This window comes from Xyrauchen texanus, chromosome 36 (genome assembly GCF_025860055.1).
Source record: "Xyrauchen texanus isolate HMW12.3.18 chromosome 36, RBS_HiC_50CHRs, whole genome shotgun sequence".
NCBI classification, from domain to species: domain Eukaryota; kingdom Metazoa; phylum Chordata; class Actinopteri; order Cypriniformes; family Catostomidae; genus Xyrauchen; species Xyrauchen texanus.
In genome coordinates this window covers 5,839,257-5,855,578 of record NC_068311.1, presented here as the reverse complement: position 1 = coordinate 5,855,578, position 16,322 = coordinate 5,839,257, and the positions used below count along the sequence as shown (strand labels likewise).

Genomic DNA, 16,322 nt, shown 5'->3' with positions numbered 1-16,322 from the left:
AGGCAGCCAAATGCATTAGAATTCAGATCCATTTCTAAGGGTGTGTCAGACGACTCCTCACAGTGGGCGGTCTACAGGTCTTCATGTAGTCTGGAATATAAAGAAAGTGCATTTCAGCTGTACAGCGACCATGTGCCATGGAACAGCAAAATAATATCTGGTGGAAGAGGCAATGGAGGATATTTTCAGGTCTGAGATTTAAGGGAAGTTTGGGTTATTGCAAGGACATCCACAGTATGTATAACAACTAGAGTCGCCAATAATACCTTTTTCTAAACTCCTAACCATAAGAGTTAAACTTCAACAATTAATTAAGAGCTACTTCACATAAAGACTAACTTGGTTTTGTAGTTCATTTCAGCCTTTAGTGTGATATTTTTTCAGCCTTTAGAGATTTATTTTAAACTTAATACTAAAGAAAAAGGTTTGAAAACTCAAGTCTCAACTGACATTGATAGTGTAACCGTCAGCAATGACGAAATCATAATAACATGGTCTTCGTTTGGTCTTGGTTACTTCTATTTGAATACTGAATTGTGATTGGTCTTATCTTCCTTGCATATATATTTACAATTAATTTACACATTGCTTGCAATAGAGTACACAAATAATTTTGCATGGCTGTCAAAGAAGAAACATAATGGTATATTGGCATAATGGTGTAGTTACGACTTCTATCAGCATGGGTTAACTGCCGAATCTAACCAGTCAAACCACTACCCCATGGGTCATGGTCTGAAACAGATGGAGGGTGACACTGAGTGAGTTCGGTTTGCCCTCTAAATACCACAACCCTCAGGTGGCCCGGGAGAATAAACCTCTATTAGGATCGAGAGATTGAATGCCACATTCAAATTTTGTGAGGGCATAGCTATGCAACTTTGTGCGTTTATGTCAGGGAGAGAACGAGGGAGCAAGAGAGAGTGAGAGATAGTGCAGAGGTGGCCCCTGAGAATTCCCTTGCTATTGAGAAAGTCCATGGAGACAGTTACATTTTTAAATACATGAGGGAGAAATCATGCTTAAATTTCATTTCAGATAACCTGGGAGACAGTGGAAGGACAACCAAAGGCACAGACTTGGAGAAACATTACGCTAACAGGGATCAGGTTTGATTGTGTCCACGCATGTCCAATTCAACACTTTCAAAAGCACTGAAACAAAATATTAAAATATTCAATTTGCAGAGCATCATACATGGATATTTAAAAGGGATATTTTAAACTTATCTCTTTACACAGAAGTCCCACTGAGGCACAGAATTACAGAAATGGTTGAACATTGGCCATATTATTAGCCCTAAATTATGAGAACTTTGAAATTATTTTACAAATTAAGTGTGTAATTTGTGTGCAACTAGTGTCACCTAATGGAATTGCAAAAATACTGTCTGTATTCAAACAGGTTTCCCCAAACACAACACTCTTCTTTCATTGGTCGAAAAAGCAACTTTAAGCCTGTTTAAGTGTAAACCCTTTTTTTGGAAATCAACCTACAATTTTCATACTAAAAGTTGTCTCTGCATATTAAACTAGGATCAAAGAAAGTATTTTATTAACACACACACAAAAAATTACAACTTTTGGTGATTTAAGGACGACTGGTGAAGTTGCATTGCATATTGACATATTGAGGAAATACATGAAGCTTAACGCAAAGCAAAAAGGAAATGCATATCCTACACCATCTACAATTCAGTAACAGGAATTATGGTGATATGAAAGATATTTTAATCCTATGACAATGCACCATTGAAGCGATGGTAACCACTGTTACGGGACAAATACTCACATACGCCCGCACATGTTGGCTCACTAGTACCAGGGATTGTTCAAAATGCTGGGAAGAACAGTGCAGCAACAAAAATTCAACCATGCTAGGCTGATCTTATCATATCCGCAAGTAAAATTACACCTTTTCAAGTATGTCATGGAAGGGCAATTGGGTGTCCTGTGTCATATTTACAGAGTGGAAAGCTGAAGCCAAATCCTCACAGCTGTTCAGAATGTGCCCTAATTGCTCCATGGAAAGCTAATGCCCCCTAACTCACCAGAGGCCAAAGATTATAGGATATATTAAGCTATTTGCTTCCCACTGAAATATATATAACCATATTTAGAATGTGTAGAGGCTAATACTGTGTCTAAATTTCAAACCTAATCAGAAATGGTTTAAACAGGAGGGAGGGAGCTCAGATTACACACAGCAACTGTACTGTCACTTCCACGGAAGCTGCTCAAGGACAACATCACTGATCTTTACAAAATATGGGCTGAAATCAGCTTCATAATGTGTTATCACTAATTATAATTTAAATGAATGGTACTGCTGTGAATAAATGTATTCGACACTGAATTTAATATCAACATGAAATGCAGTTTGCAACCTATTTAATTTCTGTAATCTAATGTATGTGCCAGTGAAACAGGATATTAAAAGAGTGAAACTGTAGGGCAAGACTTGATTTTATTAATCAGGAATTGATTGGATTGTGAAAAGGTGCATATTGTACAAAAATTTAGCCAGGTGGTTGGAGGTGAGGGTTAAATAAAATAAAGGAAAGTTGTTTCAGAGGTGGACCTAGTTGACAAAAAGATGACAAACAAGTTTCATTTTAAATTGGAATATTGTGCACTGAGGTATCATGCACAATATAACTAGGAAAGTGCATTAAGAATAAATTTTTATTTAATGTTGACTTTTAGGACCTAGTTGAGTTTGATGAAGTCGTTAGTGACACCAAAGACTTCTGCCTTATGAAATATTTCGCTCCAAGCATCTTCCAGCAAAAATATGTCTGGAACAGAAGTACAAATCTGTCTGAGCAGACCCTGAGTTGAACCATTCAACCAGACAACACTCAACAAGGAGTGAGTCAGCTTAGAAGTCCATCTGACACCTGCTAAACACACAAGGTGCCAGAAGAATACACCCACTAGCACCATCACGGCATTAAACGATCAGAGAAAAACAAAGCTGGCAGCCGTAGGAATGCTGACTGGAGTTGAGCGTTTTGATTCAACAGGGGAGATGAGGAAAAGCCATTGCAAGGAGAGTACTTGTTCAGCAAAGGCACGCAAGAGCAGGGACTCTTTGAAGCCAAGAGACTGTGGAGGTTGTGACGACCATGGGTTTCGGATGAGCATCAGTGCGCCTTCGCCAGGAGTGGCCGTTAAGATTACCGTTCTTCCTTTAATCCCACAAAGGGGATTAGATGCTGCCTGTGAAGAGGGGGAGAGTGGTTCTCACTTAGAATGGGGGGTCTGCTTTGAATTATTAACACTTCCCCACAGCCTGGTAAAACAGGACTTTATCCTGAAATCACAGCACTGAGACAGGAAGAGTGGCTATGGTTTAACACTCTCACACACATATTCATACAAATGGGATCACGGACATGGGCGCACTTGCTTGCTTCCTTTTTCCTTTGGTTTCCTTTGCTATTTTTCCCTGTGTCTTTTTGAGAGCCCAATAACGACAGAGCGCAGAGGAAGTGAAATTCTATCAGCGCGGTGGGAAAGCTTTTAGCTGAGTAGTGTCTGCACACACACAAAGAAGAAACATAGTGCTGAAGAGACAACAGGAAAAAAATATCTTCATTGGATACATGACAGCAATGTCATCCATCAACTTTCCATGCTCTCAGAACCCAAACTGGTTTTGCTTCAAGATCCAGATTATGCATTTAGCATAATGTTTCCACTCAACACATTACCAGAATCGTTGTATCTGTCCACTGAAATATTGACATTTATTAATAGTACATTTGTTGGCATCTGCAATATTTGCACTGCTTCTAACAATAGAAAGATTAATTGTGAACAAAGATTGATAAGATGCACATCTGAATGCCTTTGACATTAACAAGACATGGTAAGCATTTTATCCTCCATACTAAATGTTGACAAGCCAATTTTATTTGTTTTATGCAACCCCATCGTAAATAGACCTATGACCAATTTTTGGGTCACAACCAACCAGTTGAGAATCACTGCTCTCCTAAAAAGAACATCTCCAAAGTATTAATCACAAAGTTAATAAGACTATTTATTTTGCTACCCTATCTATGCATGATTATATGGTTAGTAGCTTTTAATTGTTTGGTATAGCATTGCTATTTCCTGCTGTCTGCGATCCTATCAGAACAGACTTGCAAACTATTTTTGGGCTGCGACCCACCAGTTAAGAAAAAACGCTCTTTGAAAAAAAGAAACATTTCAAACTAATACTGATTTACAACTTACTAATACAAATACTGTCCTGACACTTGCATTTCAGCAAACACAAACAACCAATTATCTGGAGAATCAGCAAAGACCTCACAGTAGAAAAAGTGCCAAGTTCCTACTGTGATGAAGATCAATACTCCAAACTTACCGCCCTTATTCCATCTGCCCTTATTCCTGCCCTGTAGGGACAGATGGGGAGTATCCAGGAAGACCAGCAAAAACAAGGTGATTCTCCAGGGAGAGAGTAGGAGTCCAGAGCTGGTCCTGAGGAACATCTCCAAAGGTCTGGAAGGTGGTTGAAGGTGAAGGTCCTTCACCTGCCCGTGTGTCTCCTCGGCGGAGCAGGGGGGGCGCAAGGAGCCTGATGTGTATGTCCGGTCATCGGTCACAGTCCAGAAGCAGGCGTGGAATGTACGTGTGCCTCTGCCACACTTCCAAGAGATTCTCAGTCAAGCTCCATCATATGCCGAACGTGAGCCTTCATCATCTGAGAGCGAGTGAGAATCCCAGTGCAGCTCAGTCTACCCTGCTCAGAGACACACGCGCTCTGAGTCGATACATGCGCACGGATGCATGCACACACATACACACACACGCTTCTGCTGCCACCGCTGCCCAAAGCCGTTGCGTCTGCTCTTTTTCCTGCAGACACTGAGTGGATGTGTTTCTGTCCACAGCAAGATTATTCCCACACGGTGTGACTCTCTTCTCATTCACTTATTCTCCCGCTCTGCGCACCAGGAAAGATCCACAGCGTGTGTTCTTCCGTATGGAGGAGTTTTCAGAGAGGGGAGGCAGGAGGTGGGGAGGACATTATAGTGTAACATGCACCGAGGGTCACAAGGGATGCACCAGGAGAGAGATGTGATGTGGTGACAGCGCTAACATTGGAGCTCTGATCATAACAGACGTAGAGGCAGTGGAAGCAAAGCAGCTCTTTACACAATAATAATGCTCTCAGCTTCAACTATGAGTGAGTAGAAAGAAAGAAAGCAAGAACTCCTGGAGGATGAGAGGAAGGTGAGATAAGAGGAGGGGGAGAAAGGGTGATTTTGGACCCTGCCGTAGTCAGCAGGTTTGCCTAAACACCCGGTTCTCAGCTTGGGGAAGTTAGAGGCATTAAATGCCCTCAGAGGGCTCTCATGCAAATGAAGACTGCCTAAACTGTCATAAAGACTGATTTGTTTGAGGGTCACAAAACACTTACCTTATAGACTGTTTTTTTGTTTTGCTAAGAGGGCAAACTGTCACTTGCCTTGGGGTTTTAGGGTGTGCAAGATATGTGAGAGATTGATTATCATTTGGTTTCATTCAGAGCGCATAATAACGTCTGTAGCAGTGGAGCAATTAGTGACGACTAGTCTGACAGTTACAGTACAGCAAACAATGACATAGAAAACATTTCCTGTTATTTATATGAATAAGTTAAGATGAGCAGTAGATGAATTCCTTCTACACTGCAGTGAATCTATAAACCATTTGATTGGGTGTGTTTACTGTCAATCAATATCCCTTGACTTGTACATTACACAAGTACTCTCCAACAGGCTCTGTGTCATATGAATGAAAACATTTAAAAAGAACAAAATTTGATTGTCCATATGGAGAAGATGGTGCCATTTCTTTCAGATATATATTTGGTACCACATTGATGCAGTACCACAATACAAAATAATAACGATATCAGGCGCAGTAGAAATCATTACCTAATTTGGTACCTGAGAACTGTCTGACTGACAGGTAGCAACTTTAAAATGCTCAAATGCATATTTGCGTACACTGACCTCATTGATGCTCTTGTGATAAATAAGAGAAAAAACATGCAGCTACAGTATGTTCCAACATCAAGTGGAAAGCCTTTTCAGAAGAGTGGAAGATGTTATAGCAGCAAAGAGAGGAATAAATCCCTATGGTTTTGAAATAAAATGTTCAACAAGCACATATGAATGTTGGTGTTTAGATGTCCACAAACTTTTGGCCATATAGTGTATTTTAGTTCAATTTAATGTACAAAATGACAAAAAGAGTCACACATGGTTTGCTCTCTGGGGGCCTAAAGACATATATATTTTTAAGGCATGATTTTAATAAACTGCTCAATACATTTAAGACATTACAGATAATACAGTATAATATCAACGCCTTACAATTACTTAAGCATTAAACTTTAGGCATTGCAGAGAAAACAAAATGCCCAAACAGATCTGGCTGCTGTCTATTTTGTAGTTAATACTGATAAATCAATACTATTACCGAGAAAAAAGACAAACCCACTCACTGTTCTTTATCTACACTCACTAAGCACTTTATTAGGAACACTATGGTCCTAATAATGTGCCCGATCTGGTCTTCTGCTGTTGTAGCCGCATCAAGGTTCGACATGTTATGCATTCGGAGATGCTATTCTGCTCACTACAATTGTACTGAGTGGTTATCCGAGTTACCATAGCCTTTCTGTCAGCTCAAACCAGTCTGGCAATTCTCCATTGACCTCACTATTCAACAAGGCATTTTCATCCACAGAACTTCTGCTCACTGGAAGTTTTTTGGCTTTTGGCACCATTCTGAGTAAACTCTAGAGACTGTTGTGCATGAAAATCCCAGGAGATCAGCAGTTAGAGAAATACTCAAACCAGCCTGTCTGGCACCAACAATCATGCCACAGTCCAAAAAGATTCCCCATGCTGATGGTTGATGTGAATATTAACTGAAGCTCCTGACCCATATCTGCATGATTTTATGCATTGCACTGCTGCCACACGATTGGTAATTAGATAATTACATGAATAAGTAGGTTTACAGGTGTTCCTATTAAAGTGAGTGTATTTCTTTGTTCTCAACATAGGCTCAACCTCGGTTCATACGGGTAGCTTCACATCGTCTACCCACTCCTTAAACATTGAGTCTCAAGTGTGTATCAGCACTATGGAGCTGCAAACGTTTAGATCCATTAAAAACATACGCCAATGCGGGTCAAAACACTGAAGATCAAAATACAAAATCAGGTGTCCATTATGAATCATGGAACACTTTCCAGTTCTGGAAAAAGAAAAAATAATCGTACATAATCTTAAAATTACATAAATAAACCACTTATTATATTATATTATATTATATTATATTATATTATATTATATTATATTATATTATATACCTGAAGAACATTTCTCATTGCTGCTGTTCAAGTATGTAGAACCTTGATGCCTAAATGATTCCCTGAGAGCGAGACGATGTTTCTCTTTGACTTCTTTTGAATGCCAGTGTGTCCGTGTTCTGCTTTTGAATGCCAGCAAAGTGCTTCGGGACATAACCACAAGGATGCAAACACGGGTTCATTTAATGCTTCCACTTTGCATCATGCCTAAGAACACCCCTTAAAAAAATCACTGGAACACATGGCCTCTCATGGCATATTACTTTAACATACTGTACATAAGTATGGATTTATGAATGATCTGCACAGATCTTTAAAGTGGAATTGGAATTGGAATTGGCATCAAATCGTTAAAATCCTTTTTATTCCAGTTCCTTGTAGCCTAAACACCATAGTGTCCATGTCCTAATTAAAGGAATATTCTGGGTTCAATACAAATTAAACTCAATCGACACGATTGGGGCATAATGTTGATTACACAAATATATATTTGGACTCCTGCATCATTTAATTTATTTTTTTAAAGCAAAAACTGGGTTTACAGTGAGGCATTTTCAATGGAACTAAATTGGCCGATCCGTAAATTGCAAATACTCTCGGTTTCAAAAGCATAGCGACAAGACATAAACAATATGCATGTTAGCATGATGTCAGTTTGATACAATTGCTTACTAACCTTTTCTGTGTAAAGTTATGGCCAATTTTAAAACTTTGTTCCAATGACGACATAATGCTGTAACCCTTAAATCCTAAAACAACCGTAAAACTATTATATAAACAAATTGAGAGCTCAAATAATGCACAAGTTTTAACAGGAGAATTCATAAGGGATGCATAACATATCAGAGGCCGATGTATAATTTGTGTAATTGAAGATCAAAATATGATTAAATCGCACGATAGTGGAAATACCGTTGATATTTGCGACATAAATGTATAATGGTTTATTTGCTTGCGTCAGTGCGTGCGCACACAACATGTCTGACAGGAAGTGTCGGGCTTGTGTTGCAAGACAAGCTTGTGTCACTCTTTGAGGATTATTTGAACCTCTCTGCACCTTGTTATGTTTTAGAGCTGGTTTTAATCAGGATCATCTGCTGTAAGTAACAACATGCCATTTTCCACATTCTGTTTATGTTTCATGAAGCAATAAAGGAAAACGCAACAAAAACATGTATGTACGTTAATTGTGGGAAATAATTATTTTATAGTACTTAATTTAACATAAGCAGAATATAGGAAATAGTGTATCGTGAGTTAAGTTATACAGTGGGACTGTCACAGATGAGTGCTCTAATAAGTATCTGTGAAGGAGATGCACATGTTCACAACGTGCACTCATACATAACACACAAACCACTGCTGAACTCACAGTCTTGGTGCTATATAAATATTACACAACGTAAACAGAGATTAGGGTTTGTTTTGCGTGTTTTGTTGTTTAATGTTGGTTATACAATGTTAATTTATCGCCTCATATCCATTAGAAGTTAATTATTCTCTCTTTGTGAGCGATTCATCAGGATAACCAGAAATACTCATATAAATGGGCACCATTTATTCAATTTATGCAAGTGTACTGTCATTTATTTCTCATTCAAATCAACATCCATCTATAATACAGGCATAATGTATTTCTGGTTAATGTTACATCCGCCAAACCTTAAATAGCAGCAGTTAGTAAACATCCCCACATATGCAAACAAACTCATATCAACTTTCTTGCAAACCAAAAGAAGAAGCGCATTGCCATAATTACATTCTCACTAACTGCAAAACAGCATCTGTTCTCAATGCAAACATGTAGTTAAACTGAAATGAAGGCCGATAAATCCAATCCTGCGAGACACAAAGCTCATCTTAATCAAGACAAACTGGTGTGTAGGCAAACTACAAAAACAAAACACTTTTGTGGCAACAGTGGAACAATGAAAGCCAAACCACTTTACAGTTCAGAGGGCAACTCCAGTGCACTGACTTAACCCCATGCCTTTGAATAGCTTTACTTAAGCTGCGATATAGTCTTCTTTGAACCATATATCTATAAATTAATTCAAAACCTGAGTTTTGTGTGTTTTTGTTGTTCTTTTGTGTTACATGGTAAAGCTGAAGGCTACAGTTCAGCTGTAAGGACTCTTCAATAGAATTTCTCAGAATCCACAGCACCTGTATAACACTGTGAGCCTTAGTGACACACAAAACACTGGAAAGATTACATAAGCATTTGTTCATATTGTCATACGTTAGATGTCACCTCAAGGTTGCATAAGTGTGCTGTAAATGATGCACAATAGGTCTCATTCTCTAACTGTGCAAACGCACATATTTCTGTATAAAACCTGTGTGTCACGCAGATATCGTGATTCAATAAGTTTGCACATATTTATGCTAAATTTACAATAAAATTTATAACCCAATCAAACCACACATACACATAAAAATCAGACTCACAGCGGCCTTAGAAACATGGAAAATGTTAAGCTGGAATGTTTATTTATCTACATTATTATTAGAAATTGAATAAGTATGAAATTGAATAGCTAGATTTGTGATAAGTTTCGGATAAATGCAGACAATAATGTGTAGTCAAGACCAGTGATTCTCAACCAGGGGTCGGTGCCCACTAAGGGGCCTCAGCAAACTTTCAATGGGGGCTTAGGATGACTTAAAAAGTTAATAAGCTATATATTTATATTATATATTATATTTTAAGATTTACCTAAACTTCAGCTTCACCTTCAGCTGTATTCATTGAAAACATACAGGCCTAGTTCTTGAAACTTCTGGAATCAAAAAATTAAAGGCCATTCATTATTTTATTTGGGCTGGGTATTCATACAGCTATTGATACTGCTCTCGATTCAATTCAATTTGATTTGATTTGAAATCAATTAATATGGGTATTTTTCAGTTATAATGTCACGTTTGCTTACATATAAAATAATTTTTTTATCTGTTAATGCTGTGAATTATACAGGGGACCATCTGTCTAGGTGCAATATGAAAATATATATTGTACTTCCATCCATCCATCCATCCATCGTCAACCGCTTATCCTGTGTACAGGGTCGCGGGGGGCTGGAGCCTATCCCAGCTAACATTGGGCGAAAGGCGGGGGACACCCTGGACAGGTCGCCAGTCCATCGCAGGGCCTATATTGTACTTATTGTATTTTATTATTTTTGGTCTTATTATTAATAAGAGGCACCTCTCTGCCTTGTCATCTCCTTCACAAACACACACACACACACACACACACACACACACACACACACACACACACACAGTCAAGCACACGAACACACACAAATGCAACACACACTACTAATGCTTGATTTTCATGTAGTGTGTCCAATAGTATCCATCTGCAGAGCCACAGATCAGTGTGTTGAGTGTATATATGGCTGTGAACTCTCAAATGAACTCTTTCAGTGTTGAAGCTCTGAGATTTCAGCTCGCAAACCTCTTCCTCTTCACAAACAGGAAGAACTTCAAAGATCTTTCAAAATAAAAGTCCCACTGAAACGAGAGCTCCGTTACATCTGATTGGGTGAAATTGAAGACATTAAGAAAAAAAGAAGCTTTGTAATCATTACAGCAGAAGTAATGCAGGGGACCTTCGAAAAGTCAAAAAGGTTAAAAAACAATTTAGGCCTATATGAATAGGTGTGTATTGTGTTTTGACTGGTTTTGAGAGTGGCTCACGTGGATTTACTCAAAGTTCAGATGAGACACACAATGCAACGCATGGGGTGAGTCACTAAAAAAACATTATGTCATTTTCACAATAAAATGTCAAATTACTGTCTTCACACACACACATCATAAGTAACAAAAGCAAATGCTATCAAAAGTCAAGGCCTTGTGATGCGAGGACAAAGTCAATGGCACAGCCAATGAAAGAGGCATAGATTCTCTCATCACGCTGTGTAATTTAAAGAACAGCGATTGTCTGATAAATGAATCCTCATTTGCATAATCTGCTAATTATTGCCTCAGTAAAGCCCAAGATGGAATATGAAGATCTCAGGATGAGAAAACTAGAAACATTATCAATAAAAACTAATTTGCTTGGCACTATCACACTTAAGAGCTCCTATGATGCAGATATAATGGGTGTAAGCTCTTGTGTAACATTAACACAAAGAACTGTGTAAATCTTGTGAGGAAGGATGGCAGTTAGTGCTTTTGTTGTGTATATTAAGCTTTCCCAAGAGGCTATTAGCCTAAACTGTGAGTAGTAGTGGATTTTCGGTCGTGAACGACAATTAAATTTTAAAGGAATAGTTCACCCAAAAAATGAAAATACTGTCATCATTTACACATCTTCAAGTTGTTCTAAACCAGACTCTCATTTTTACAAAATGTACTTGTCACTCCATTTTCCTTGCAATTGCAATCAATGAAAGCACCATAAAAGTAGTCCATAAAACTCATGAGCTATAGAATTCAATAGCTTTGTGTGACAAACAGACTGAAATTATGTTTTGATGTGTTTTGAAAGTGCTTATGACGCTCACACACTCTTTCTAGAGTCTATTTGTAGATTTGCATACGTGTACATTATAATTTTGGATACTAGACTTAGATACTAATGGCTCAATATTGATTCTTAAATCCCAAGATAGGTCTTTCACTCTATGTGGCAACCATCTACAATGCAAGTAAATCATGCGTATGTGCAACAAAATCTTGTGCAATGCGACTAAAAATGTCTACGATAGCCACTGGATAATAAATGTTCAGATATCACTCACCAGTGATTGGGCAGTATTGTGGAGAAGAAGTTATTAGCACTGAGGTCCTTTCACTGTGTGCTGAGAGTAAAAGTTTGGTTTAACGCATTCTGTGTGTCCAAAGACGAGATCCGTAGATTTGTATTGAATAATGTCTCTTTTAATAACATAATTTTAATTAAAAAACAATGTACAGTCAGTTTTTGATTAAAAACAATTCTAATCTCACATGGATGCGATAAAGAAACCCCACACAACTGGCTGATGCCACTAGCCTTAAAGAGATAGTACCCTATTAAGTGTTCTACATATCAAAGTAAATACTTGTAAATGTACAAATTATGCAAGTAAATAATAAAAATGTTACAAAAATACATGCAACATAACTGATGGAATGGACTGAATTTTAACATTTTTCAAAATCTAAAATGTGACCAATTTGATGAAAAACTAATGATAACAAATTATTTGTAAAATATTATATTGTCAGATTGTACCTAGAAGGTTCCTTTATAATTAAGAGCATTAGCTAAGACAGAATGTATTTAATATCTAAGCAAAAGAGACATAGTAACAGAAATGTACTCTTATCCATATCAAATCAACATTGGAATCGAGAGCTTGTGAAATGGAATCGAATCAAATTGGTAAATCTTTATCAATACCCAGATCTACTAAGACTTGTGTTTTGTGCTTTTGAACAAATCTATTGAGTGAATGCTTCAATTATTCACACATAATACTGAAAAAGAAACTCACTGGTTTCCTCCTTCTTTAACTGACAGAAAGATTTAAAAACATCTGAAAGAATCTTTTAGTCAATTCACTAGAATTAATCAAAATTATTGGTTTGTACATGGGTTCTTTCAGACTGATCTCGCCAAAAGTGAGATGAAAAGAGAGTTGTTTTTAGTTGTAATTAGAGCTGCACGATTCTGAATAAATTGAGAATCACTTGCTTAAAATAAAGATCACAATTCTCTCACGATTCTGAAGAAAAATTAGTATTTCAGTGATTTACAAAAACTGGACATAAGGGTACTAAACAATGTAACGTAATTTACTAGAGGTTATGACAAATATGTTCTTTGCTTCATAGCAAACATGCAATAAAGTTGTGACCTTAGTCCACAAGAGGGTGCAACGAATACATTATAACCAAACAGCACTTTGTGATTATTGCAAAAAAATTATAAAATAATAATACAAAATCCTGTTAAAAAACTGCGTAATAATAATAAAAGAATTACCTGTTTCTCACATGCTAAGTAAAAAGCAAAATGAGCAAAAAAAAGCTTCATTAACAGTTCTATGTTGACTTGGTATTGCACTTGTAAACAAATATGCAATAAAACAACATTTTAGAAATTAAATAGAGATCAGAGAAACAGTGCTTTAAGTTTTTCAGCAACAGTATCAATTAAACATAACAAAATAATCATATAAAACATTAAAAACGGTAATTTAATGCAAAAATAAAATACTTAAATCATTGACACTCTTTACTGTGTGATAGATACACATTAATACTGACTTGATGCAGTAAGAATGCCTGAATGCCTATAACAGACAGCATGAAGCTTATATACATTCAGACATTGCACAGATCTAACATTTTGAAGAATTTGTCCCATCTGCTTAAACAGTACCAGCTGTGTTTGCTTTAATAGCTTGTCAAGACAGTGCAGATGTAATTTTGTTTACACTGGTAATTCATTAACAGCTGTGTTTACATTAATATCACCTAAAGAGGTGTATTTTGATTAAAAACAGTGCAGAGTTTGTGCAGGAGCTCTGCATACATCACAAGACAAAAATGCATGCAGACACATGCATGTGAGCATTTGAGAGCCAGCCTGATCTCACAGTGAAATCGGAAAGAGTAGACCGAATTTTCTTTCGTGAAAATCGGTATACGTTGACCGAAATTTCGAAACACTGCCCCTAGTGGCCAAAGCAGTAAGTGTTGAAGGGAATATGGGGACATGTGAGCTCCATTTATGTTCAGGAGAGGTTGCCAAAAACTAGTAGTGAAGCAAGTTGTTTTCAGCTTTACAGGACATTATACAATGAAGAGAAAATAATATATTTATAGACTCTATCCCCCAACCCAAACCTTACCTTAACCATTAGTGGAGTAAAAAAGTAATGTTAGAGGGAAAAATGAAGCCTCCAATTCACGTTCATTATTGATTATTCAAACGTGTTTACTGCCTGGCTTTGAACCCTATGCAGCTGATGCAATGTGCTGCCAATCGCACCAAGTAGAAAGGTACATTCATTGAAACCACTGCAAACATGTCTGATAAGAAAGCTGCACGTCAGTGTGTTGGCATACAGTCGCCGATCCTAGCGTACCGAAACTATCGTACACATTATGTCGACTTCAGGTTTGATCATGTTGCGAGAGCAATCAGCTGTAATTAAACAGTGCACAGTAGCAAATTTAGTCAGATCTTGGTAATGCCGTTATTTTTGTAGCATCGGTGGCTATTAAAATATTGAACTGAACAGAGAATATGTCACACTCCTAGCTAATTGTGGCTGCACCCTGAAGTTTGTAAAGCACAGTGCTAGACAACCATCTTTGGTAGTTGTGTTTTAGTTTATTCAGCGCCCCGTGGAAGAGCGCTGTGTTTTGTAGATGACATATCGGCTGTGGCTCAGGTGGTAGAGCGGATCGGCTACCAATCACAATGTTGGTGGTTCCACTGAACCCCAAGTTGCTCCCAATGGCAGGTTAGCGCCTTGCATGGCAGCTCTGTCGCCATTGGTGTGTGAATGTGAGTGTGGATGGGTGATTGGGATACAGTGTAAAGCGCTTTGGTAAACTCTAAGGTTAAAAAAAGAGCTATATAAGTGTAGACCATTTTACCATTTACCATATAAGGTTTATCAACATTTAAAAACACGTCTTGAACTGAATTTTGAATTGAAATGTGACCGCCTTACAAATGCATGCCACTGGAAAGTTAATATACATCACAGAATCGGTGTCACTTAGAAATGAGATTGCGTGGGTGTCTGAATCGAGATCACAATCTTTTAACAACTAATCGTGCAGCTCTAGTTGTAAATAATGTAATCCATTCAACAGGAATGCATGTTTTATTAAATATGCCCTAACCCTTACCCAAACCCCAACCCTAAAACTAACTGTCAGTGGAGTAAAAAAAGTATTGTTAGAGGGAAAATGTATCTTAAGCATTGTTTGTGAACATGATTCCTTCCTGGTTTCCACAGGAGCAGATCCGGTGTCTCTGAGGCTGCTGTATAATAGTCGTTCCACAGGAAACGGTATACACATTCAAATTGATGCAGAAATGTTTGATGGGAGATGCCGAACTCTATCAAAGCATTTGTTAGCAATATGATGAGTTCCCAAGTGATCATGTTGGTCTGTTACTCAAAAACATTTTACCTCTTTATTTTGCCATTGAAGAAAAAAGAAGAGAAGGAGGTAAGCCGTGGAGTATGATAGATAGATGGGAGAAGTGGGAGGCACAGTCACAGGGAGGTTGGCCCTTGCCTCTGTGTTTGAACAGTGGGGAAACAGAGAGAGACGGACCCTTAGATCCATGTTGGGCAGAGCCTGACGGCTTATCACCCCCAGACAAGAACCCCCCGGATAAACACAGTACGAACGGGAGCGGGGTGCAGAGCAGAGATAAGCAGAGGAAGTTTGGTAAGGCAAAATACGAAAGGAAGGAGAGAGAGGGAAAGATATAGAGAAAAATGGAGAGAATAAGCCTTGGGAAGAGAGTGCCAACAGCACTAGTATTGCCAGGAATGCCTTTTCAGTGCTGTACGGCTAAACCTCTTAAAAAATTTACACAGCCATTTACCAGGAGCGGCCAATGTAGGCTATCAAAGGTGCAACTGTGTGTATGGGGGTTTCTTCAACTAAGGGCACTTTTAATGCGTCGGGATGATTTTTATTAAATCAACTTTCCTTTTTGTTATTTAGAAGTCATATATAAAAGAAAATAATAATTAAAAACTTTTGGGAACATTTTCCTGGCCATTATAAAAAATACAAATTATTACCGTAATTTCCGGACTATTTAGCGCACCTGAATATAAGCCGCACCCACTGATTTTTAAATAAAATATTATTTTGAACATAAATAAGCCGCACCTGTCTATAAGCCGCAGGTGCCTACCGGTACACTGAAACAAATGAACTTTACTCAGGCTTTAACG

At 37.9% G+C, this 16,322-nt stretch overlaps 1 protein-coding gene across 10 annotated transcripts in view; it reads right to left on the bottom strand.

Moving 5' to 3' along the window:
* Window positions 1–16,322, bottom strand: part of robo2 (roundabout, axon guidance receptor, homolog 2 (Drosophila)) — a 572,271-nt gene that overhangs the window by 451,705 nt on the left and 104,244 nt on the right. For 9 of the 10 annotated variants that reach the window (XM_052106906.1, XM_052106907.1, XM_052106917.1 and 6 more), the window contains exon 1: window positions 4,378–4,630. The exons of the other annotated variant lie outside the window; for it this stretch is intronic. In XM_052106906.1, coding sequence (XP_051962866.1) covers window positions 4,378–4,504 — 127 coding nt within the window. In that variant the 5' untranslated portion in view covers window positions 4,505–4,630. Of the gene's footprint in view, window positions 1–4,377; window positions 4,631–16,322 lie in introns of those variants that run through there. 10 annotated transcript variants of the gene reach the window in all.